The sequence below is a fragment of the Salmo salar genome, chromosome ssa04 (genome assembly GCF_905237065.1).
Source record: "Salmo salar chromosome ssa04, Ssal_v3.1, whole genome shotgun sequence".
NCBI classification, from domain to species: Eukaryota; Metazoa; Chordata; class Actinopteri; order Salmoniformes; family Salmonidae; genus Salmo; species Salmo salar.
In genome coordinates, this window is record NC_059445.1 from 29,129,939 (window position 1) to 29,157,236 (window position 27,298).

Consider the following 27,298-nt stretch of genomic DNA (forward strand, 5'->3'; position numbering starts at 1 on the left):
GGCAATTAGCAAGACACCCCCAATAAAGGAGTGGTTCTGCAGGTGGTAACCACAGACCACTTCTCAGTTCCAATGCTTCCTGGCTGATGTTTTGGTCACTTTTGAATGCTGGCGGTGCTTTCACTTTAGTGGTAGCATGAGACGGAGTCTACAACCCAGACAAGTGGCTCAGGTAGTGCAGCTCATCCAGGATGGCACATCAATGCGAGCTGTGGCAAGAAGGTTTGCTGTGTCTGTCAGCGTAGTGTCCAGAGCATGGAGGCGCTACCAGGAGACAGGCCAGTACATCAGGAGACGTGGAGGAGGCCGTAGGAGGGCAACAACCCAGCAGCAGGACCGCTACCTCCGCCTTTGTGCAAGGAGGAGCACTGCCAGAGCCCTGCAAAATGACCTCCTCCAGGCCACAAATGTGCATGTGTGCTCAAACGGTCAGAAACAGACTCCATGAGGGTGGTATGAGGGCCCGACGTACACAGGTGGGGGTTGTGCTTACAGCCCAACACCGTGCAGGACGTTTGGCATTTGCCAGAGAACACCAAGATTGGCAAATTCGCCACTGGCGCCCTGTGCTCTTCATAGATGAAAGCAGGTTAACACTGAGCACATGTGACAGACGTGACAGAGTCTGGAGACACCGTGGAGAACATTCTGCTGCCTGCAACATCCTCCAGCATGACCGGTTTGGCGGTGGGTCAGTCATGGTGTGGGGTGGCATTTCTTTGGGGGGTCGCACAGCCCTCCATGTGCTCACCAGAGGTAGCCTGACTGCCATTAGGTACCGAGATGAGATCCTCAGACCCCTTGTGAGACCATATGCTGGTGCGGTTGGCCCTGGGTTCCTCCTAATGCAAGACAATGCTAGACTTCATGTGGCTGGAGTGTGTCAGCAGTTCCTGCAAGAGGAAGGCATTGATGCTATGGACTGGCCCGCCCGTTCCCCAGACATGAATCCAATTGAGCACATCTGGGACATCATGTCTCGCTCCATCCACCAACGCCACGTTGCACCACAGACTGTCCAGGAGTTGGCGGATGCTTTAGTCCAGGTCTGGGAGGAGATCCCTCAGGAGACCATCCGCCACCTCATCAGGAGCATGCCCAGACGTTGAAGGGAGGTCATACAGGCATGTGGAGGCCACACACACTACTGAGCCTCATTTTGACTTGTTTTAAGGACATTACATCAAAGTTGGATCAGCCTGTAGTGTGGTTTTCCACTTTAATTTTGAGTGTAACTCCAAATCCAGACCTCCATGGGTTGATAAATTGGATTTCCATTGATTATTTTTGTGTAATTTTGTTGTCAACACATTCAACTATGTAAAGATAAAAGTATTTAATAAGATTATTTCATTCATTCAGATCTACGATGTGTTATTTTAGTGTTCCCTTTATTTTTTTGAGCAGTGTAGATTGTTTTGCGTTTGCGTACATCTATTTGCGAGTGTTTGTGTAAAAGAGATGCTTCAGAAACACACTTGATTAGTAACCTGATGCCTTAAGACTTGTGTTGACTTACCAAGATAATGTCTAGGCTTTAGTTCTGCGGGCTATCGCAGTATTGTGACGGCAGGAGACATGGGTGTGTGCGTTCCTGCATGCGTGTCTGAGCTGACTTGTGTTCTTGCCTGGTCCTGCTGTGCTGTTGTTGGTGCCCTGGTGTCTGACCTGGATGCCCCACTGTGATGGCCGCCGTGGGGTTATAAGGTTACCTAACACCCTCAGCCTTTTCTGTTCACACTCTCCACACCTCTCCCTCGGTCCCTCATCCCTCCCTATCCTGGGACGCACACAACACATCACTCTTACGACTATACTAGAGAGTGCTCTTTAATTGGTTCTTTTTTTAAAGAAAATAAACAAGATGTTGTTTTATCTAATATTACTGCTTGCATGAATTACTTGATGTTGAATAGAGTTCCATGTAGTCATGGCTCTATGTAGTATTGTGCACCTCCCATGGTCTGTTCTGGACTTAGGGATTGTGAAGAGACCTCTGGTGGCATGTCTTGTGGGGTATGCATGGGGTGTCCGAGTTGTATGCCAGTAGTTTAAACAGACATCTTGGTGCATTTAACATGTCAATACCTCTCACATATACAAGTAGTGATGAAGTCAATCTCTCCTCCACTTTGAGCCAGGAGAGATTGACATGCACGTTAGCTCTCTGTGTGCATCCAAGGGCTAGCTGTGCTGCCCTGTTCTGAGCAAATTGCAATTTTCCTAAGTCCCTCTTTGTGGCACCTGACCACACGCCTGAACAGTAGTCCAGCTGCGACAAATCTAGGGCCTGTAGGACCTACCTTGTTAATAGTGCTGTTGAGAATGCAGAGCAGTGCTTTATTATGGACAGACTTCTCCCAGTCCAAGCTACTGTTGTATCAATATGTTTTGACCATGATAGTTTACAATCCAGGGTTACACCAAGCAGTTTAGTCTCCTCATCTTTCTCAATTTCCACATTATTGAGGTTTAGGGTTTTGTGAACGATTTGTCCCAAATACATAACTTTTAGTTTTTGAAATATTTATCACTAACTTATTCCTTGCCACCCACTCTGAAACTAACTGCAGCTCTTTTTTAAGTGTTGCAGTCATTTTAGTCGATGTAGTAGCTGACGTGTATAGTGTCATCCACATAGACACACTGGCTTAATTCAAAGCCAGTGTCATGTTGTTAATAAAGCTTGAAAAAAGTAAGGGGCTGCCCTGGAGAATTCCTGATTCTACCTGGATTTTTTGGGAGAGGCTTCCATTAAAGAACACCCTCTGTGTTCTGTTAGACAGGTAACTCTTTATCCACAGTATAGCAGGGGGTGTAAAACCATAACACATACGTTTTTCCAGCAACAGACTATGATCAATAATGTCTAAAGCCGCACTGAAGTCTAAAAACACAGCCCCAACAATCTTTTTATCGTCCATTTCTCTCAGCCAATCATCAGTAATGTGTGTAAGTGCTGTGCTTGTTGAATGTCCTTCCCTGTAAGCGTGCTGAAAGTCTTGTCAATTTGTTTACTGTAAAATAGCATTCTATCTGGTCAAACACACAAAAAAAAGAGTTTACTAAGGATTGGTAACAGGCTGATTGGTCAGCTATGAGCAAGTAAAGGGGGCTTTACTATTCTTTGGTAGGCAAATAACTTTTGCTTCCCTCCAGGCCAGAGGGCACACACTTTCTAGTAGGCCTAAATTGACGATATGGCAAGCAGCAGTGGCAATATCGTCCGCTGTTATCCTCAGTAATTTTCCATCCAAGTTGTCAGACCCCAGTGGCTTGTCATTGTTGATAGACAACAACAATTTTTTTCACCTCTTCCACACTTACTAAACAGAATTCTAAATAATAATGCTTTTATCACGACCCAGATGCAGACACGGGAGGCGGATAGTACAGTTCTCAGATGATTTATTAGAAACACGGGGCAGGCAAAGGGCAGGTCGAGGGCAGGCAGAGGTTCGTGATCAGGTCAGAGTCAGGCAGGTACAGGACGGCAGGCAGGCTTGGAGTCAGGGATGGAGACAAGCACAAAGACAGGTGAAACAGATCATGGTGTGACAGCTTATCTTTCATAATTTGGTCAGATATACTTGGATGTGCAGTATCAGCGTTTATTGGTGGCATAGCATGCTTAAGTTTGCTAATTATGCCAATGAATAAATCATTAAAGTAGTTGACAATATCCGTGGGTGTTGTGATGAATGATCCATCTGATTCAATGAATGATGGAGTGGAGTTTGCCTTTTTGCCCAAAATTTAATTTATGGTGCTGTCTGTTTTTTTACTATTATTTATGTCATTTATCTTTGTTTCATAGTGTAGTTTCTTCTTGTTTTTATTAAGTTTAGTCACATGATATCTCAATTTGCAGTACGTTTGCAAATCGCTTGTACAGCCAGACCTATTTGCCATTTATTTTGCCTCATCCCTCTCAACCATACAATTTTTAAATTCCTCATCAATCCATGGGGATTTAACCATTTTTACAGTCATTTTCTTAATGGGTGCATGCTTATTAGTAACTGGGATAAGCAAATCCATAAATGTGTCAAGTGCAACGTCTGGTTGCTCGTCATTACACACAATGGACCAACAAATATTCTTCACATCAACAACATAAGACTCACTACAAAACGTATTGTATGACCTCTTATTCACTATATTAGGCCCAGCCTTTGGAACTTTGGTTTTCCTAGATATGGCTACTATTGTGATCACTACATGCAATGTGTGCCCTCTGGATAGTGCTTTCAAACTAATTTCTGCAGCATTAGTAAAGATGTGATCAATATATGTTGATTATTTCATTCATGTGTTGTTTGTAACGACCCTGGTAGGTTGCAGGCACTAGTTACAGTTTGAAGCTTTCTCTTGAGTGGGCAGCCTGATGAAAGCCAGTCAATATTTAAATCACCCAGAAAATATACGTATCTATTGATATCACATACATTATCAAACATTTCACACGTGTTATCCAGACGCTGACTGTTAGCATTTGGTGGTCTATAGCAGCTTCCCACCAAAATGGGCTTTAAGTGAGGAAGATTAACCTGTAGCCATATTACTTCAACAGTATTTAACATGAGCTCCTCTAAGATTTACAGGAATGTGGTTTCTGTCTTTTCTGTAGATCTTATAACCATGTATCTGTAATGCTATTACATCGCATTTATAAGATTTTACATTACATTTACATTTACATTTAAGTCATTTAGCAGACGCTCTTATCCAGAGCGACTTACAAATTGGTGCATTCACCTTATGATATCCAGTGGAACAACCACTTTACAATAGTGCATCTAAATCTTTTAAGGGGGGGGGGAAGGATTACTTTATCCTATCCTAGGTATTCCTTAACCTCTATGGGCTAGGTGGGACGCTAGCGTGCCACCCGTGGTGCACTCCATCAACAGCAGGTGCATTTCAAGAGCGGCAAATTTGAATCCAAATAAATGTCAAAATTCAAATTTTTCAAACATACAACTATTTTACACCCTTTGAAAGATAAACATCTCCTTAATCTAACCACGTTTTACGATTTCAAAAAGGTTTTACGGTGAAAGCATAAATTTAGAGTATGTTAGGACAGTACATTTACAAGAGTTGTGTGTAATGTTTTGTCAATTCAAAGACAGGGTCACCAAAACCATAAAACCAGCTAAAATGATGCACTAACCTTTTACAATCTCCATCAGATGACACTCCTAGGACATTATGTTAGACAATGCATGCATTTTTAGTTCTATCAAGTTCATATTTATATCCAAAAACAGTGTTTTACTATGGCATTGATGTTGAGGAAATCGTTTCCCTCCAATAACCGGCAGTCAAGTCAGCACCACTAATTAAATAATTAAAATGAGAAAACATTGGTAAAATATTATATTGTCATTTAAAGAATTATAGATTTACATCTCTTGAACGCAATCAACTTGCCAGATTTAAAAATAACCTTACTGGGAAATCACACTTTGCAATAATCTGAGCACTGCGCCCAGAAAAATACGCGTTGCGATACAGACTAGACGTCATGTTGGGGAGATCTAAAATCGAAAATACTATGTAAATAATCCATTACCTTTGATTCTCTTCATCAGATGTCACTTCCAGGTATCACAGGTCCATAACGAATGTAGTTTTGTTCAAAAAAGCTCATCATTTATGTCCAAAAATCTCCGTCTTGTTAGCACATGATCTAAGCCAGCCGGACTTCTCGTCAGGAACGAGGGGAAAAAATATATTTACGTTCGTTCAAACATGTCAAACGTTGTATAGCATAAATCATTAGGGCCTTTTTTAACCAGAACATGAATAATATTCAAGGTGGACGAATGCATACTCTTTTATAACGTATTGGAACGAGGGTACCCAACATGAACTCGCGCCAGGTGTCTAATGGGCCATCATCGTTCCATGGCTCTTGTTCGGTCAGATCTCCCTCCAGAAGACTCAAAACACTTTGTAAAGGCTGGTGACATCTAGTGGAAGCAATAGGAAGTGCCAAAATATTCCTCAGCCCCTGTGTTTTTCAATGGGATAGGTTTAAAGGTAATACAACACATCAGGTATCCACTTCCTGTCAGAAAATGTCTCAGGGCTTTGCCTGCCAAATGAGTTCTGTTATACTCACAGACACCATTCAAACAGTTTTAGAAAATGTACGGTGTTTTCTATCCATATGTAATAAGTATATGCATATTCTAGTTACTGGGTAGGAGTGGTAACCAGATTAAATCGGGTATGTTTTTTTATCCAGCCGTGTCAATACTGCCCCCTAGCCCTAACAGGTTAAAGAGGTGGGGTTTCAGGTGTCTCTGGAAGGTGGTGATTGACTCCGCTGTCCTGGCGTCGTGAGGGAGCTTGTTCCACCATTGGGGTGCCTGAGCAGCGAACAGTTTTGACTGGGCTGAGCGGGAACTGTGCTTCCTCAGAGGTAGGGGGGCCAGCAGGCCAGAGGTGGATGAACGCAGTGCCCTTGTTTGGGTGTAGGGCCTGATCAGAGCCTGAAGGTATGGAGGTGCCGTTCCCTTCACAGCTCCGTAGGCAATCACCATGGTCTTGTAGCGGATGCGAGCTTCAACTGGAAGCCAGTGGAGAGAGCGGAGGAGCGGGGTGACGTGAGAGAACTTGGGAAGGTTGAACACCAGACGGGCTGCGGCGTTCTGGATGAGTTGTAGGGGTTTAATGGCACAGGCAGGGAGCCCAGCCAACAGCGAGTTGCAGTAATCCAGACGGGAGATGACAAGTGCCTGGATTAGGACCTGCGCCGCTTCCTGTGTGAGGCAGGGTCGTACTCTGCGAATGTTGTAGAGCATGAACCTACAGGATCGGGTCACCGCCTTGATGTTAGTGGAGAACGACAGGGTGTTGTCCAGGATCACGCCAAGGTTCTTAGCACTCTGGGAGGAGGACACAAGGGAGTTGTCAACCGTGATGGCGAGATCATGGAACGGGCAGTCCTTCCCCGGGAGGAAGAGCAGCTCCGTCTTGCCGAGGTTCAGCTTGAGCTGGTGATCCGTCATCCACACTGATATGTCTGACAGACATGCAGAGATGCGATTCGCCGCCTGGTTATCAGAAGGGGGAAAGGAGAAGATTAATTGTGTGTCGTCTGCATAGCAATGATAGGAGAGACCATGTGAGGATATGACAGAGCCAAGTGACTTGGTGTATAGCGAGAATAGGAGAGGGCCTAGAACAGAGCCCTGGGGGACACCAGTGGTGAGAGCGCATGGTGCGGAGACAGATTCTCGCCACGCCACCTGGTAGGAGCGACCTGTCAGGTAGGGACGCAATCCAAGCGTGGGCCGCGCCGGAGATGCCCAACTCGGAGAGGGTGGAGAGGAGGATCTGATGGTTCACAGTATCAAAGGCAGCAGATAGGTCTAGAAGGATGAGAGCAGAGGAGAGAGAGTTAGCTTTAGCAGTGCAGAGGGCCTCCGTGACACAGAGAAGAGCAGTCTCAGTTGAATGCCCAGTCTTGAAACCTGACTGATTAGGATCAAGAAGGTCATTCTGAGAGAGATAGCAGGAGAGCTGGCCAAGGACGGCACGTTCAAGAGTTTTGGAGAGAAAAGAAAGAAGGGATACTGGTCTGTAGTTGTTGACATCGGAGGGATCGAGTGTAGGTTTTTTCAGAAGGGGTGCAACTCTCGCTCTCTTGAAGACGGAAGGGACGTAGCCAGCGGTCAAGGATGAGTTGATGAGCGAGGTGAGGAAGGGGAGAAGGTCTCCGGAAATGGTCTGGAGAAGAGAGGAGGGGATAGGGTCAAGTGGGCAGGTTGTTGGGCGGCCGGCCGTCACAAGACGCGAGATTTCATCTGGAGAGAGAGGGGAGAAAGAGGTCAAAGCACAGGGTAGGGCAGTGTGAGCAGGACCAGCGGTGTCGTTTGACTTAGCAAACGAGGATCGGATATCGTCAACCTTCTTTTCAAAATGGTTGACGAAGTCATCCGCAGAGAGGGAGGAGGGGGGGGGAGGGGGAGGAGGATTCAGGAGGGAGGAGAAGGTAGCAAAGAGCTTCCTAGGGTTAGAGGCAGATGCTTGGAATTTAGAGTGGTAGAAAGTGGCTTTAGCAGCAGAGACAGAAGAGGAGAATGTAGAGAGGAGGGAGTGAAAGGATGCCAGGTCCGCAGGGAGGCGAGTTTTCCTCCATTTCCGCTCGGCTGCCCGGAGCCCTGTTCTGTGAGCTCGTAGTGAGTCGTCGAGCCACGGAGCAGGAGGGGAGGACCGAGCCGGCCTGGAGGATAGGGGACAGAGAAAATCAAAGGATGCAGAAAGGGAGGAGAGGAGGGTTGAGGAGGCAGAATCAGGAGATAGGTTGGAGAAGGTTTGAGCAGAGGGAAGAGATGATAGGATGGAAGAGGAGAGAGTAGCGGGAGAGAGAGAGCGAAGGTTGGCACGGCGCAATACCATCCGAGTAGGGGCAGAGTGAGAAGTGTTGGATGAGAGCAAGAGGGAAAAGGATACAAGGTAGTGGTCGGAGATTTGGAGGGGAGTTGCAATGAGATTAGTGGAAGAACAGCATCTAGTAAAGATGAGGTCAAGCGTATTGCCTGCCTTGTGAGTAGGGGGGGAAGGTGAGAGGGTGAGGTCAAAAGAGGAGAGGAGTGGAAAGAAGGAGGCAGAGAGGAATGAGTCAAAGGTAGACGTGGGGAGGTTAAAGTCACCCAGAACTGTGAGAGGTGAGCCATCCTCAGGAAAGGAACTTATCAAGGCGTCAAGCTCATTGATGAACTCTCCAAGGGAACCTGGAGGGCGATAAATGATAAGGATGTTAAGCTTGAAAGGGCTGGTAACTGTGACAGCATGGAATTCAAATGAGGAGATAGACAGATGGGTCAGGGGAGAAAGAGAGAATGTCCACTTGGGAGAGATGAGGATTCCAGTGCCACCACCCCGCTGGCTCGATGCTCTAGGGGTATGCGAGAACACGTGGGCAGACGAAGAGAGAGCAGTAGGAGTAGCAGTGTTATCTGTGGTAATCCATGTTTCCGTCAGCGCCAGGAAGTCTAGGGACTGGAGGGTAGCATAGGCTGAGATGAACTCAGCCCTGTTGGCTGCAGACCGGCAGTTCCAGAGGCTGCCGGAGACCTGGAACTCCACGTGGGTCGTGCGCGCTGGGACCACCAGGTTAGAGTGGCAGCGGCCACGCGGTGTGAAGCGTTTCTATGGCCTGTGCAGAGAGGAGAGAACAGGGATAGACAGACACATAGTTGACAAGCTACAGAAGTGTTGTTTCTTGTATTATTGTCTCTTGTGTCTTTAGAGAACTGTTTCACTTTGATATCCTTTTTCTTCTGTCCTGATTTTCTCTTTCTTTTCTTCTGTTAACTAGATATTCTTTGTTGTTCTTCGTTAGCTAGGTAGCTTCTTCCAAAAGAGTCCCTAGCAACTGCTTAGCAACTGGTAAACAATTCAGCTAGCTAAGATAACTACAATTTTATGAAAAATAGTTATTTTTCAAAAGCCTATCTTCTTTGTTTGTTGCTTGTTTTTTCTCCTATTCAGTCTTGCAGTTTTCTTTTGCTTTTTTCCGATGTACTTCACTCTAAAAACCATGTAAATTTCAATATTTGTAGGAGCTCATTTTTCAGCTGCTGCTGCTCAAATTGGAGTTCCGGAACACAAAGATGGCGGCAGGGCAGTTTCGCTGAGCGTGTTGTGTTACACTGTTTGTTTGTTTAAAGTTTTTATTACTTAGCAAAACCATTACAGGCTGCGAGAGTTGTCATGAAACAACAGGTAAATGGGGGTTAGTTGTAGCCATTTGTTTAGCTGTTCAGGAGTCTTATGGCTTAGAGGTAGAAGCTGTTAAAAAGTATTTTGGACCTAGACTTGGCGCTCCAGTACCGCTTGCCGTGTGGTAGCAGAGAGAACAGTCTATGTCTAGGGTGACTGAAGTCTTTGGCAATTTTTAGGGCCTTCCTCTGACATATAGAGGTCCTGGATGGCAGGAAGCTTGGCCCCAGTGATGTACTGAGCCATACGCACTACACTCTGTAGCCCTTTGTGGTCGGAGGCCGAGCAATTGCTATACCAGGCGGTGATGCATCCAGTCAGGATGCTCTCGATGGTGCAGCTGAAGAACGTTTTGAGGATCTGAGGACCAATACCAAATGTCTCCGGAGGGGGAATAGGCATTGTTGTGCCCTCCTCACAACTGTCTTAGTGTGTTTTGACCATGACAGTTCGTTGGTGATGTGGACACCAAGGAAGTTGAAGCTCTCAACCTGCTCCACTACAGCCCCGTCGATGAGAATGGGGGCGTGCCCGGCCCTCCTTTTTCTGTAGTCCACGATCATCTCCTTTGTCTTGATCATGTTGAGGGAGAGGTTGTTGTCCTGGCACCACATGGCCAGGTCTTTGACCTCCTCACTATTTTATTTTTATATTTTTTATTTCACCTTTATTTAACCAGGTAGGCTAGTTGAGAACAAATTCTCATTTGCAACTGCGACCTGGCCAAGATAAAGCAAAGCAGTTCGACACATACAACAACACAGAGTTACACATGGAATAAACAAACATACAATCAATAATGCAGTAGAAAAAGTCTATATACAGCATGTGCAAATGAGGTAGGATAAGGGAGGTAAAGGCAATAAATAGGCCATAGTGGTGAAGTAATTACAATATAGCAATTAAACACCGGAATGGTAGAATGTGCAGAAGATGAATGTGCAAGTAGAGATACTGGGGTGCAAAAGAGCAAGATAAATAAATAAATAAATCCCACGGAGGACCAGTACGGAGAAAAAAAAATGTATGAAATGTATGCATTCACTATTTTAAGTCGCTCTGGATAAGAGCGTCTGCTAAATTACTAAAATGGAAATGGAAAATGTATGGGGATGAGGTAGTTGGATGGGATATTTACAGATGGGCTATGTACAGGTGCAGTGATCTGTGAGCTGCTCTGACAACTGGTGCTTAAAGCTTGTGAGGGAGATAAGAGTCTCCAACTTGAGTGATTTTTGCAGTTCGTTCCAGTCATTGGCAGCAGAGAACTGGAAGGAGTGGCGGCTAAAGGAAGAATTGGCTTTGGGGGTGACCAGTGAGATATACCTGCTGGAGCGCGTGCTACGGGTGGGTGCTGCTATGGTGACCAGTGAGCTAAGATAAGGTGGGGCTTTACCTAGCAGAGACTTGTAGATGACCTGGAGCCAGTGAGTTTGGTGACGAGTAAGAAAGCGAGGGCCAGCCAACGAGAGCATTCAGGTTGCAGTGGTGGGTAGTATATGGGGCTTTGGTGACAAAACGAATGGCACTGGAATAGACTGCATCCAATTGAGTAGAGTGTTGGAGGCTATTTTGTAAATGACATCGCCGAAGTCGAGGATCGGTAGGATGGTCAGTTTTACGAGGGTATGTTTGGCAGCATGAGTGAAGGATGCTTTGTTGCGAAATAGGAAGCCGATTCTAGATTTAATTTTGGATTGGAGATGTTTAATGTGAGTCTGGAAGGAGAGTTTACAGTCTAACCAGACACCTCGGTATTTGTAGTTGTCCACATATTCTAAGTCAGAAGCGTCCAGAGCAGTGATGCTGGACGGGCGGGCGGGTTCGGGCAGCGATCGGTTGAAGAGCATGCATTTAGTTTTACTTGCATTTAAGAGCAGTTGGAGGCCATGGAAGGAGAGTTGTATTGCAATGAAGCTCGTCTGGAGGTTAGTTAACACAGTGTCCAAAGAAGGGCCAGAGGTATACAGAATGGTGTTGTCTGCATAGAGGTGGATCAAAGAATCACCAGCAGCAAGAGCCACATCATTGATGAATACAGAGTAGAGAGTCGCCCCGGGAATTGAACCCTGTGGCACCCCCATAGAGACTGCTAGAGGTCCAGACAATAGGCCCTCCGATTTGACACACTGAACTCTATGAGAGAAATAGTTGGTGAACCAGGCGAGGCAATCATTTGAGAAACCAAGGCTGTTGGGTCTGCCCGATAACAATGCTGTGATTGACAGAGTCGAAAGCCTTGGCCAGGTCGATGAATACGGCTGCACAGTATTGTCTCTTATCGATGGCGATTATGATATCGTTTAGGACCTTGAGTGTGGCTGAGGTGCACCCATGACCAGCTCTGAAACCAGATTGCATAGCGGAGAAGGTACGGTGGGATTCGAAATGGTCAGTATTCTATTTGTTAACTTGGCTTTTCGAAGACCTTAGAAAGGCAGGGTAGGATAGATATAGGTCTGTAGAAGTTTGGGTCTAGAGTGTCTCCCCCTTTGAAGAGGGGGATGACCGCGGCAGCTTTCCAATCTATGGGAATCTCAGACGATACGAAAGAGAGTTTGAACAGGCTAGTAATAGGGGTTGCAACAATTTCGGCAAATAATTTTAGAAAGAGAGGGTCCAGATTGTCTAGCCCGGCTGATTTGTAGGGGTTCAGATTTTGCAGCTCTTTCAAAACATCAGCTATCTGGATTTGGTTGAAGAAGAAATGGGGGAGGCTTGGGCGAGTTGCTGTGGGGGGTGGAGGGCTGTTGACCGGGGTAGGGGTAGCCAGGTGGAAAGCATGGCCAGCCGTAGAAAAATGCTTAATGAAATTCTCAATTATAGTGGATTTATCGGTGGTGACAGTGTTTCCTAGCCTCAGTGCAGTGGGCAGCTGGGAGGAGGTGCTCTTATTCTCCATGGACTTTACAGTGTCCCAGAACCTTTTTGAGTTTGTGCTACAGGATGCAAATTTCTGCTTGAAAAACTGGCCTTAGCTTTCCTAACTGCCTGTGTATATTTGTTCCTAACTTCCCTGAAAAGTTGCATATCACGGGGGCTATTCGATGCTAATGCAGAACACCACAGGATGTTTTTGTGCTGATCAAGGGCAGTCAGGTCTGGAGAGAACCAAGGGCTATATCTGTTCCGGGTTAAAAAAAATTGTATGGGGCATGCTTATTTAAGATGGTGAGGAAGGCACTTTTAAAGAACAACCAGGCATCCTCTACTGACGGGATGAGGTCAATATCCTTCCAGGATACCCGGGCCAGGTCGATTAGAATGGCCTGCTCGCTGAAGTGTTTTAGGGAGCATTTGACAGCGATGAGGGGTGGTCGTTTGACCGCAGACCCATTACGGATGCAGGCAATGAGGCAGTGGTCGCTGAGATCTTGTTTGAAAACAGCAGAGGTGTATTTGGAGGGCAAGTTGGTTAGGATGATATCTATGAGGGTGCCCGTGTTTACAGCTTTGGGGTTGTACCTGGTACGTTCATTGATAATTTGTGTGAGATTGAGGGCATCAAGCTTAGATTGTAGGATGGCCGGGGTGGTAAGCATGTCCCAGTTTACGTCACCTAGCAGCCCCAGCCCAGAGATTGATGGGGGGCAATCAGTTCACATATGGTGTCCAGAGCACAGCTGGGGGCAGAGGGTGGTCTATAGCAAGCGGCAACAGTGAGAGACCTGTTTCTGGAAAGGTGGATTTTTGAAGTAGAATCTCGAATTGTTTGGGTACAGACCTGGATAGTAAGACAGAACTCTGCAGGCTATCTCTACAGTAGATTGCAACCCCGCCCCCTTTGGCAGTTCTATCTTGTCGCAAAATGTTATAGTTAGGGATGGAAATTTCAGGGTTATTGGTGGTCTTCCTAAGCCAGGATTCAGACACGGCTAGGACATCCGGGTTGGCAGAGTGTGCTAAGATAGAATGATCCGGCCTCTGCCGTGTCTCGAAGTAGATTGCGAGGTCAGATCCACAGAACTCACCTGAGAAGAGGGCTGCTGAGACACCGGCTGCATGCAGGCCACAACAGGCAAAGGGACAGAGGTCTGATCCAGAGAGCAAGGCCCAGCGGAAGGGGGCCGCGGTGGTCCAGGATGTGCCCAGGCAGTTGATTGACTAGGACAGGGAGCGGTAGCTGGAGGGGCATCCACAGCCATGGAGGGAACACCCAAGTCCCCGGCAGAAGACAGCTAGGTCAGGGGCTCCAAGCGATTTGAAGGTCTTAAGTCCGGACGCAGGGGAAGAAGGCAGACGCGCCGAGAACGATTCTTCTCCTTCTTTCTGGTTCCGAATCGCATCCATTTACGCTCACCTGGAGTTGAAAAATGAGCAGCCATTTTCTGGTTCAAGCTAGTGGAGGGGTGCCATGGTGGAAATTGATCATAGTCCAGGAAGGTTCCATTATGATCCTCTTGGATGTTTTGATGCCTATAGTCTCATAGATTCTGCACATCCCCACATTTGAATTTTCATAACATTTAGTGTAAGAGTAAGATCCCAGTTAGCACATTTGGCTTCTTGGAAGTTGTTAGATCGTGTGTTTTTGGTTTGACATAGGTTATGGGAATGAAGCCATACATTTCCTGACCGGTAAAATGTATTCCAAACGTTCTGAGAACAGTGGTGAAAGTTTTGCCTGTTCTGGGAAAATCTATTTTTAGGTTGCAGGGGGGTTCTGCATTCATTTTACTCTGGTTCCTTGAACGTTTTCCTGGGATGTTTTATTAAAGCTCTGAGAATGAAGATTATAGGTTATTTGGAGGTTTCTTAATAACTTCCTTAAAACTGAATGAATGTTTCAATAATACCTTTAATAACACTGCTAGCTTATTTTGTGTTCACTTTTTTGAACTCCAAGCACAGATAGGATATGTGGAAATTCATTTCCTTAGGCATTAATCATGCAAACACATAGATTTTTTTATTTTGAAACGACATCAGTGGGATTCAAATCTATAATCTTCTGTTCCCTATCCATGGAATTAGTCCACTGCACCAACAGGATGGAGCCAGCATGCTATGTATTTTACGCATATAAAGCTGTTCATTTTAGACTATTCAGACAGACCCTATTTCAAAGGAAACAAACACTCATTAAGATCAGGTGTGGCCAATTAGTGGGTGCAGACAACACACCTGAACACACTTAACAAGATAGAGGACAGAGAGAGTTTTGTTGAATGGAAGGTATGTATTTGTTTTTAACCCCAAGTCTAAGCCCTGTCTAAGCTGGGGGAGGGTTATACTAAGCTAAATTGAATTGTTTTAAGAAGGATCCTTTAGCTATTAGATTTTTAGTTTAAGACCCCTTGAGGTATAAATAAAAATATCTAAACAAATTATTTGATTTAAAAAGTATTTTTGTCCTTACTGCTATTAACCCATACAAACACATTGAATAACATATTCACAACATGGAACAAAAACATCAAAAGAAAGTTTGTTCTGAAGTTTAAGAAAGATCAGGAAAAAAAAAAAAAAAATGTATTTAACCCCTTATTTTTGGGACTAAACAGTGTCCATATATACAGTTTGTTAATTCATTTTTTTCAACTGGTACCGGGGGACCCTCAGACAAGTCTTGTGAGCCCTGTGGACATCCTAGAACAAAACATGCATGAGTTTGTGGGAGTCTCACCTTACCACAGAGGGGTCATATTAGTGTGTAGCCCAAACTGTTCAGACACTACAGAGAGAAGTTGGAATATTGGCTGTACTGACTTCAGATGAGTCCTAAGATACTTGTGGGGGTCGAAGAGCAAAACGTTGACACCATCTATCTTTACATAGAGGGGTAATAGTAGGCAAAACCGTTTGGACGCTACAGACGATTTCCGGGATGTCTCATGGTCTGACAAACACGGTTCTAGCTCTGTCACCTTTCACCGCAAATGCGAAAGTGCTACATGTAATGCAAAAAAACATATCTCTAGCTTAAACTGACAGATTTTTATGGGTATTTTTTTGCATTCACCCTTAGGTTAAATAGCATTCATAGAACGTCCTCTGAACGTTACAAAAGTTTTCTTGTGGGTTTATGGAAAGTTTTCTTAACGCTCTGTAAAAATTTGAGAACATGACTAAGTAGAACCATGAGGAAACCTATAGGAAACGCTATGCTGAAGTACCAAGAATGTTGGTTCTTAATAATGTTCTGTGAATTCTCACCAAGCTTGAAAGAAATATATGGTTCTCAGAATGTTATGTGCTAGCTTGGATATGTCTGTAGTTGTGTGGAGCCATAGTGTGAGTGGAATGCAGATCTGGGATGAAATAGTCTAGTAAATACTTTAGGTGCGCTTGATTTGGCCTACCCGGCGCACTGGGTTTGCACTTTCAGGACTTTTCTATTGATAAAGTTAAATCAAGCGTACCTAAATTATTTTAAAGAAAACCAATTCATTTCAACCCTGATCTGGTAGAATGAAATAGTGGATTGGCTTTTGTACATTTCCAGCCTCTGCTTCAGATCTGTAGTTTAGTGGGAGTGTCACACATGGCCCCATGTTGGTGTAAAGAATGTCCCCCTCACCACACTTTAAACAATAAAGATGCACACACACACACACACACACACACACACACACACACACACACACACACACACACACACACACACACACACACACAGGTTATTGATCCAATCATTCAGTTACTTGTGATAAAGTCCTCAACCCAACTAGCCTGTCAGCTCATATTTCAGCTTAGTTTTTTACGCCTGATTGGTTTTGTCCCAATTGGTCTCCTGATTGTGACCTCTGGCGCGTGACCTTTAAAACCTACAGTCGTCCCCAACACTGGCTCTGACACTGGCCCCGGCCCACAGCCAAAGGAGCTAAAGGCAGAGGAGTGGCTGGACCATTTCTCCAGACAAAAGCAGGGCGGCAGGGGTGGCTGGAAGGACACACCAGCCCGGCCCCTCATGAGTCCAGCCAAGCGGACAGGGAGCAAATTAGGACCAGTGGTTTTTGTCTGCCCTTTCTTTTGGCTCCCTTACAGGGTTGACTGGCATGTCAAGTTTGTCAGGTGCCCTCAAACTGTTTGACCACATCACACGTCCTTTCAGACTGCCTCAAAGCGTTTCCCTGATTCGTGTTGTCGCTTTGCGTATGTGCCTCGTTGGGCCACTGAAGCATATGTGTAGAAAAGGTGCAGGCTTGGGGACCCCGACACAAAGCAACCCCTGCTTTTATTAAGAGACTCACTGCACTAGTATATTCTCCTGCCCTTTAAGACATTCTTCAAGCGAACTTTTCAAGTGAGCAAAATCTCCCAGAGCACAAAACAGTGCAATTGAGACTGAAATAATCTCTCTGTTAATTGAATTCCAGGAGAGGAGTTCCCAGTCTTTTCGAGGCAAGTCCTGCTGGATATTTGGGGCGTACAAACGAAGAACAGGAGGGGCTGAACGTGCAACTCGTGAATGAGGAGAGTGGGATTCTGGGACGGGGACGGAGTGTGGCACAGGTATATTGACTTTTCCTCATATCTTATTATGTTTTGCATATTAAGGGCGCAATACTTTATGTAGAAATAGCGCCGCCATTATCTAGTTCCTAAAGTTCTATCATCTTCGCCTAATTTTAGTTTGTGACAAAACAATGTACAGGTAACTACCAAGATAAAGGAAACACCAACATAAAGCGTCTTAATAGGGTGTTGGGCCACCACGAGCTACCAGAACAGATTCAATACACTTTAGGATAGATTCTGGAACTCTATTGGAGGGACGCAACACCATTCTTCCACAAGAAATTCCATAATTTGGTGTTTTGTTGATGGTGGTGGAAAACGCTGTCTCAGGCACTGCTCCAGAATCTCCCATAATGGTTCAATTGCATTGAAATCTGGGCCCAGATTCACAAAACCTTTTTAAGAAGAAATTTCTTCTTAACTGCCATTTTTTCCTTAACTATAGACTTAAGAAGAAAGTTAAGCAAAGTTGCTATTCCTTAAAAAAGTTATTGTAAATATTCTTGCGCTATTTCTTATGTTCTCCTTAGATTCTTGAAAATAACGTTTTTAGATTTGTTCTTAATTCCAAGATAGCTAAACCCTTGTCTTAAACTCAATGAGTGAAGTGAAAAATTCTTCCCTAGTTATTTTGCTCAAAATCTAAAAGGTCCAACCTAGATTCAAGCCTATCTCTTAGGTAGTTGAACATGTTATTACTCCAACCTCGTGAAAGTGACAAACTGATACATTTTTGTCAAAAACAACTTTATATCGAGGGAATCGCATTGATTTTGACGACCTGAGCCCAGATTCACGAAACACTTCTTATGCAAAAACTTAAGAATGTTCTTTAGATAAAAATAAGAAGTTCATAAAATATACTGCTCAAAAAAATAAAGGGAACACTTAAACAACACAATGTAACTCCAAGTCAATCACACTTCTGTGAAATCAAACTGTCCACTTAGGAAGCAACACTGATTGACAATACATTTCACATGCTGTTGTGCAAATGGAATAGACAACAGGTGGAAATTATAGGCAATTAGCAAGACACCCCCAATAAAGGAGTGGTTCTGCAGGTGGTGACCACAGACCACTTCTCAGTTCCTATGCTTCCTGGCTGATGTTTTGGTCACTTTTGAATGCTGGCGGTGCTTTCACTCTAGTGGTAGCATGAGACGGAGTCTACAACCCACACAAGTGGCTCAGGTAGTGCAGCTCATCCAGGATGGCACATCAATGAGAGCTGTGGCAAGAAGATGTGACGGCCGGCCGCCCAACAACCTGCCCACTTGACCCTATCCCCTCCTCTCTTCTCCAGACCATTTCCGGAGACCTTCTCCCCTACCTCACCTCGCTCATCAACTCATCCTTGACCTCTGGCTACGTCCCTTCCGTCTTCAAGAGAGCGAGAGTTGCACCCCTTCTGAAAAAACCTACACTCGATCCCTCCGATGTCAACAACTACAGACCAGTATCCCTTCTTTCTTTTCTCTCCAAAACTCTTGAACGTGCCGTCCTTGGCCAGCTCTCCTGCTATCTCTCTCAGAATGACCTTCTTGATCCTAATCAGTCAGGTTTCAAGACTGGGCATTCAACTGAGACTGCTCTTCTCTGTGTCACGGAGGCTCTCCGCACTGCTAAAGCTAACTCTCTCTCCTCTGCTCTCATCCTTCTAGACCTATCTGCTGCCTTTGATACTGTGAACCATCAGATCCTCCTCTCCACCCTCTCCGAGTTGGGCATCTCCGGCGCGGCCCACGCTTGGATTGCGTCCTACCTGACAGGTCGCTCCTACCAGGTGGCGTGGCGAGAATCTGTCTCCGCACCATGCGCTCTCACCACTGGTGTCCCCCAGGGCTCTGTTCTAGGCCCTCTCCTATTCTCGCTATACACCAAGTCACTTGGCTCTGTCATATCCTCACATGGTCTCTCCTATCATTGCTATGCAGACGACACACAATTAATCTTCTCCTTTCCCCCTTCTGATAACCAGGCGGCGAATCGCATCTCTGCATGTCTGTCAGACATATCAGTGTGGATGACGGATCACCACCTCAAGCTGAACCTCGGCAAGACGGAGCTGCTCTTCCTCCCGGGGAAGGACTGCCCGTTCCATGATCTCGCCATCACGGTTGACAACTCCCTTGTGTCCTCCTCCCAGAGTGCTAAGAACCTTGCCGTGATCCTGGACAACACCCTGTCGTTCCCCACTAACATCAAGGCGGTGACCCGATCCTGTAGGTTCATGCTCTACAACATTCGCAGAGTACGACCCTGCCTCACACAGGAAGCGGCGCAGGTCCTAATCCAGGCACTTGTCATCTCCCGTCTAGATTACTGCAACTCGCTGTTGGCTGGGCTCCCTGCCTGTGCCATTAAACTCATCCAGAACGCCGCAGCCCGTCTGGTGTTCAACCTTCCCAAGTTCTCTCACGTCAACCCGCTCCTCCGCTCTCTCCACTGGCTTCCAGTTGAAGCTCGCATCCGCTACAAGACCATGGTGATTGCCTACGGAGCTGTGAAGGGAACGGCACCTCCATACCTTCAGGCTCTGATCAGGCCCTACACCCAAACAAGGGCACTGCGTTCATCCACCTCTGGCCTGCTGGCCCCCCTACCTCTGAGGAAGCACAGTTCCCGCTCAGCCCAGTCAAAACTGTTCGCTGCTCTGGCACCCCAATGGTGGAACAAGCTCCCTCACGACGCCAGGACAGCGGAGTCAATCACCACCTTCCGGAGACACCTGAAACCCCACCTCTTTAAGGAATACCTAGGATAGGATAAAGTAATCCTTCTAACCCCCCCCCTTAAAAGATTTAGATGCACTATTATAAAGTGGTTGTTCCACTGGATATCATAAGGTGAATGCACCAATTTGTAAGTCGCTCTGGATAAGAGCGTCTGCTAAATGACTTAAATGTAAAATGTAAATGTAAGATTTGCTGTGTCTGTCAGCATAGTGTCCAGAGCATGGAGGCGCTACCAGGAGACAGGCCAGTACATCAGGAGACGTGGAGGAGGCCGTAGGAGGGCAACAACCCAGCAGCAGGACCGCTACCTCCGCCTTTGTGCAAGGAGGAGCACTGCCAGAGCCCTGCAAAATGACCTCCAGCAGGCCACAAACGTGCATGTGTCTGCTCAAAAGGTCAGAAACAGACTCCATGAGGGTGGTATGAGGGCCCGACGTCCACAGGTGGGGGTTGTAATTACAGCCCAACACCGTGCAGGACGTTTGGCATTTCGCCACTGGCGCCCTGTGCTCTTCACAGATGAAAGCAGGTTCACACTGAGTACAAGTTACAGACGTGACAGAGTCTGGAGATGCCGTGGAGAACGTTCTGCTGCCTGCAACATCCTCCAGCATGACCGGTTTGGCGGTGGGTCAGTGGGGTGTGGGGTGACATTTCTTTGGGGGGCCGCACAGCCCTCCATGTGCTCGCCAGAGGTAGCCTGACTGCCATTAGGTACCGAGATGAGATCCTCAGACCCCTTGTGAGACCATATGCTGGTGCGGTTGGCCCTGGGTTCCTCCTAATGCAAGACAATGCTAGACCTCATGTGGCTGGAGTGTGTCAGCAGTTCCTGCAAGAGTAAGGCATTGACGCTATGGACTGGCCCGCCCGTTCCCCAGACCTGAATCCAATTGAGCACATATGGGACATCATGTCTCGCTCCATCCACCAACGCCATGTTGCACACAGACTGTCCAGGAGTTGGCAGATGCTTTAGTCCAGGTCTGGGAGGAGATCCCTCAGGAGACCATCCGCCACCTCATCAGGAGCATGCCCAGGCGTTGTAGGGAGGTCATACAGGCACGTGGAGGCCACACACACTACTGAGCCTCATTTTGACTTGTTTTAAGGACATTACATCAAAGTTGGATCAGCCTGTAGTGTGGTTTTCCACTTTAATTTTGAGTGTGACTCCAAATCCAGACCTCCATGGGTTGATAAATTGGATTTCCATTGATTATTTTTGTGTGATTTTGTTGTCAGCACATTCAACTATGTAAAGAAAAAAGTATTTAATAAGATTATTTCATTCATTCAGATCTAGGATGTGTTATTTTAGTGTTCCCTTTATTTTTTTGAGCAGTGTAGTTTGTTAGTGCAATTCCTCAACAATATCTTAAGATTTTATGATTTTCTTCCAAGCTTCTCAAATATCTTCTTACAGATCTTCTTAAGATGTTTGTTGCTAGGCAACTGTTTTTGCTATCTAGCTAGCAATGGCAATCATGTTAGCATATTTCTTACTGAGATTATCGTTCTAAAACATGTTCTTGGGTTTAAATAAACTTTCAGATGGGGTTTGTGAGTGAATTAAACATGTTCAATTGCTTTCATGAGCTTTTTCTCTCACTGCCCTGAGTTTATGACAAGGGTTTAGCTATCTTGGAATTAACAACATTATACATCTTTATTTTCAAGAATCAAATTTCTTCTTAACTTTATGCTTAAGGATAAACATAAGAAATAGCGCAAGAAAATGTCCAATAACCATTTTGAGGAATAGCAACTTTGCTTAACTTTCTTCTTAAGTCTATAATTAAGAAAAAAAATGGCTGTTAAGAAGAAATTGCTTCTTAAGAAGGTTTTGTGACTCTGGGCCCTGGTGACTGAGATGGCCATGGCATAGGGCTTACATAATTTTCATGCTCATCAAACCATTCAGTGACCACTCGTGGATAGGGGCATTGTCATCCCATGGGGGCATAGCCATGGTAGCCAAAATAATGGCCTGCCCAGCATTTTTATAGATGGCCCTAACCATGATGAGATGTTAATTGCTTAATTAACTCATAAACCACACCTGTTTTCAATATACTTTGTATCCCCCATTTACAAAAGTGTTTCCATTATTTTGGCAGTTACCTGTATAGTGTAGAGCAGTGGACACCAACCTGTCGATCCTTTCTGTAAAAAAACCCAAAGATAAAGCCTAGCATTCCAATTTTTTATTTTTTGTTTTGCGCTGTTGACTGAAAGGTGCCCTTGATTCAGCAGTCCTAGCCTGCCGGGAAGGCTTTTTCAACCATTTCATGTGTCTGAAGGTTGGACTCCGCCTACCCGGCAGGCCCAGAGAGCAAATCAAGTGCACCTATAGGCCTACCACTGGCCAATCAGATAGTTCAAATGAAAATGTCTGCACAGTTTCCTTCGAGCCATAGACTGTAAAAAGAAGCCTTGAACGCTGAGCAAAGTTTATACTGTGAGATTTCTAAACTTTTGACTAGAGAGAGACTCAACGAATACAGCTGTTGTTTTATGAGTAATTTCACGTTTAGGTAGTTATTTAGCACTGGCAACACTTTGTTCAACACTTTTATAATCCATAAAATGCGCATTCTCCCTACTTCCACTCACGCTACAACCAGCACTGCAGCTGCAATGAAGGAGTATAGCAAAGTGTTCCGATAAGCTTGCATTGTTACTATTAGCGGCTTGTGTCTTTTTTAATATCAAGGAATATTTCACTTTCTTTGGTCATAGGAACAACAACATGAATTGGTGCATGAGGCAGAAATAATGCAGTGCGACTTGAGTTTGCCATCAGCTGGAAGACCGTGTCCCCTTTTCTCAGAGGAGGGAGGGAGAGTGGAGGGACTGTGAGTCGGGTCCCTCGGGAGAGGCAGCCTCACCGCTACTCACTCCCTCCCCTCAGACTGACCATCAGATGCAGGCCATCAGTCCAGTAAAAAAAAAAGTGATTCTGAGAAGAACAACATTGGCAGTGCAATTCAAGCATAGCTAATATGCAGTGATAATGTATTGGGCCTATGGCCTACTGCACAAACATAACTGTTTTTAATTGGTTAATGTTGCATAGCTTACGTTTTTTTAAGGTCATGCTAAAGAAAAATCTGAGCGAAAGATCTCGGCTTGCATTTTCACTCAGAAAGTAAAAAGACGCAAATCCGGAACAAGAACCATAGAAATAATGTTCTTCAGACTTGCCTTCAATGACAGATCTGTAACACACATTTCTATATGAATTTGGTCAGTTCACCCAAAAAGCTACATACTGGACTTTTAAAGGAAAGATTCGCCCATTTTGAATGTTGTGTCATATTTGTGCAACTCTGAGCGATGTACTCTGAGCGATTGTCGGGGTCATTTCATGTTTTCATGTGTATCTGATCGATTCGCCATTAATGATTTTCCCTCATATGATGCATAACGTGCTATTCCGGCTGTATTTCTGCCTGCTTGAGCAGCTTTCCTACTTGCAGAGTCAAAATAAGAGCTTATGTTATGTATTATTATTATTATTATTATTATTATTATTATTATTATTATCAGCAGTAAAGGTAGTAGTAGTAGTAGCTGTACTACACTCTAAGAAAAAAGGGTCTATCTCGAACCTAAATTGGTTCTTTGGCTGTCCCCGTAGGAGAAGCCTTTAAAGAACCCTTTTTGGTTCCAGGTAGAACCCTGATGGGTTCCATGTCGGACCCTTTCCACAGAGGGTTCTACATGGAACCCAAAAGGGTTCTCCTATGGGGACAGCCGAAGAACCCTTTTGGAACCTTTTTTTTCTAAGAGTTTTGTTGTTGTTGTATTATTATTGATAGTAGTAGTAATAATAATAATAAAAGGAGTTGTTGTTAATGAATGTGATACTTTAGATGTCATATGTTTTGCTAGATTCATAAGTTCACACTATTGACATCCATAGAATTCCATTGTGAATTTTAAGAGTGTATTGTGTAAATGTCAGATGTGGCACATCTGTCTCTTTTCAATAGCTGTTCCAGATCATCAAGGCCCTGGTGAAGAACCACTACCAGGCAGCAGAGCGAGTCTTTGAGAAGCTGGATGAGAAGAACACCAAACGTCTCAGTCAAGAGACCTTCTACCAGCTTCTAAAGAGGTACATTCTGTCTGTTTCGCAAATGGCACCCTATTCCCTACAAACTGCACTACCTTTGACCAAAGTAGTACACTATGTAAGAAATAGGATGCTATTTGTGACGCATCCCTTGTCTTTCTCATAAATCATGTTAATTATCACAAAAACAATATGATCATTGTATCAACGTACAGTATATACTGTATGTGAATATACATGAACATATATTCACACACAGTGGTGTAAAGTACTTAAGTAAAAATACTTTAAAGTACTACTTAAGTTGTTTTTTGGGGTATCTGTACTTTACTATTTATATTTTTGACAACTTTTACTTATACTCAAAAAAAATAAAGAATAAAGAAATAATGTACTTTTTACTCCTTACATTGTCCCTGACACCCAAAAGTACTAGTTACATTTTGAATGCTTAGCAGGACAGGAAAATTGTCTAATTCACACACTTATGAAGAGAAAATCTCTGGTCATCCCTACTGCCTCTGATCTGGCAGACTCACTAAACACTAATGCTTCATTTGTAAATTATGTCTGTGTTGAAGTGTGCCCCAGGCTGTCCGTAAATTTTTTTTAAATTAAGAAAATCGTGCCGTCTGGTTTAATTAATATAAGGAATTTGAAATTATTTATACTTTTACTTTTGATACTGTAAAGGTGCGTGCTGGTGGAAGGGAAGTCAGGCGCAGGAGATCGAACTTGGTATAAAACGGAGCAGTTTAATAAGTGCTCAAAAACTCCGAAAACCAAAATAATACAATTGGGTACAAAACCCGTCGCACACCAGAACATATCTTGCACATAGTTTACAAACAAACAATCACCGACAAGGACAATGAAAATGAGGGGGAACAGAGGGTTAAATACACAACATGTAATGAATTGGATTGGAACCAGGTGTGATAAAATAATAAAACAAGACAAAATCAAAGGAAAATGAAAAGAGGATCAGCGATGGCTAGAAGTTCGACCGCCGAACGCCGCCCGAACAAGGAGAGGGACCAAATTCGGCCGAAGTCGTGACAGATACTTAAGTATATTTTAGCGATTACATTTACTTTTGATACTTAAGTACATTTAAACCAAATACTTTTAGGCTTTTACTCAAGTAGTATTTTACTGGGTGACTTTTACTTGAGTCATTTTCTTTTAAGTTATCTTTACTTTTACTCAAGTATGACAATTGGGTACTTTTCCCAACACTGTTCACACACAATTTCAATTCACTGGTAAAGGGATGATGCCCTAAATATGACGGTAAAGACCCATGAATCACAACAAACACAGATCATTCCTAAAATGTGAAATGTTTCTCTGAATCGCTTATATTGTTTTGCTTCACTGTAAAATAAATAAAAATGTAACTGTTTAAATGTCTAAGTTTGCTGGACTAAAACATGTTGAGCTGACATGGAATACTTTACTAACCAAGGCAGTTTGTTCACTTTAAGCTGAATTTAAAAAATTATGTTGTTTGAACTTACTGTAGGTATTGAAGTTTGACTTTGCAACTACAATAGCTGAGTCAACCGCACAATGTGTTTAGTTTGCAGAACTAATTTACACCCTCAACTTTGCTGCAACTGAAAATATTGTGTTTTGTTATCTAAAGTAATCATTTGCCATTTGACAGACATGATTTTCATCTTTATTTACACAGAACTGAGAAGTCATAGGAGTTCTAAATTTGTTTTAATTAATTATTTTTTACCTAAGCTCTTTTGATGGAAAAATAACTCAAAATATGAATAATTGATTGGTGTTTAGATATAATGATATTATAGTCTATAACAACAAAGCTTTTAATCTGAACGTTTTCCCCGACAGAATAATACTATTCTTCAGGGAATGTCTTGGGAAATTTCTCAAAATGCATTATATGCCCCCAGTTCCTGTGAGTATTTCTCAATGGTGTCACAGAGTTATGGAATGCATACTGCCTCTTTGTCTTACCACCGTGTCAAATCAACTGATTCATCTTTAGTACTTCTCAGATGTCACACAACCCTGTCTCTCCTCGTGACACAAGTGCCCCTTGTTGTGGCGCCATATGATAACCAAAGCCACCCTCGCGATACTCACACAGTCATATGCACTGATCTGAGGGTCGCTTTAGAGAGCTTTTGTCCACAAAAACAATGGCCATCAGAAGCAGCATTTTCTCCTGGCAAATGATGCCTTAATTGTGGGAGTTAACAAGCCTGCTCTTTTTTTCCCATGAATAACAAAGCGTTTACTGTGATTTTGTTTTTCTTGAGAGCACAGGCAGACCATTTTCTATGGCGTATTGCACGCTTGTTTTGGTGTTCCCATGTCATGCATGCTCTGTACTGCATTGGGCTCCATGTCTATCAGAATCCCACTACCAAAGAAGAGTGACAAAGACTGAGAGACTGGGGACACCTTTTCAAAGTTTGGGGAACATTTTGAAAAAAAATGTATTGTTCATTTATCTGAGTCTTCTTTTGACCCTTTCCCACTTGTTTTCTCCTTTATATCGTTTCCCTCCTTTATCTGTCTATTCATTTTTTGGCTGGAATATCCCAGTGGCTGCCCTAAATAGAGGTAGTGTTGAATAGAACATCTCCATGGATTTGCATAATCTTGGGCATTGGGGTTCTCAGTGCGGGTGAGCACATTGAGGGTCGTGCCAACTGCGAAAAGGTAAACCCTTCATCCCTTGGCAGGGGGGACACTCACCCTACCCTTCCAGAGTCTTAGTACAACAACTTAGTAGTCAGAATCCAGCAGGTCCACAGCTAATATACCACATCTAGCCAGTTAAAACCTTCCCTTCCGAGATACTCCCGCTATCTGTAATATTTTCCACTCAATCCAGTTTTTAAAAAAAAGTTAAATATATATTTTAGGCTTTGTCATTTGAAAACATTTTATATCTCACATATATCCATCTACATGGGTTACATAAAAATCGAATAACGAAAATAGTTAAATTATCAGGGTCAAATCTGTTTCTCTTCAAAGGACTTCTTTACTCATCAATAACATATTCTCAGGGAGCTGAGAGTCAGGCAGTATAACAGTGTAGTTGTTTTTTTTTGTTGTTTTTTTTACATTTCTTACAGACCCATTCATGTCTGCTCTCTTACAGTGCTTCCCATTCTTTGGCCTTCGGTCGATGCCAACAAGGCCTAAGATAGCTGCTTGCTCTCTGATGGGAAACTGTTGCTTATGTGCTGGGTTGGCTGCCAAGTTTTGGCATTGTTATTGGTGAAGTGGG

At 44.2% G+C, this 27,298-nt stretch overlaps 1 protein-coding gene across 1 annotated transcript in view; it reads left to right on the forward strand.

Moving 5' to 3' along the window:
- si:ch211-197n1.2 (EF-hand calcium-binding domain-containing protein 6) overlaps positions 1–27,298 on the forward strand; it is an 87,232-nt gene that overhangs the window by 49,618 nt on the left and 10,316 nt on the right. Inside the window, exons 13-14 of the mRNA XM_014195541.2 lie at positions 17,061–17,196; positions 23,939–24,063. Coding sequence (XP_014051016.1) covers positions 17,061–17,196; positions 23,939–24,063 — 261 coding nt within the window. The remainder of the gene's footprint in view (positions 1–17,060; positions 17,197–23,938; positions 24,064–27,298) is intronic.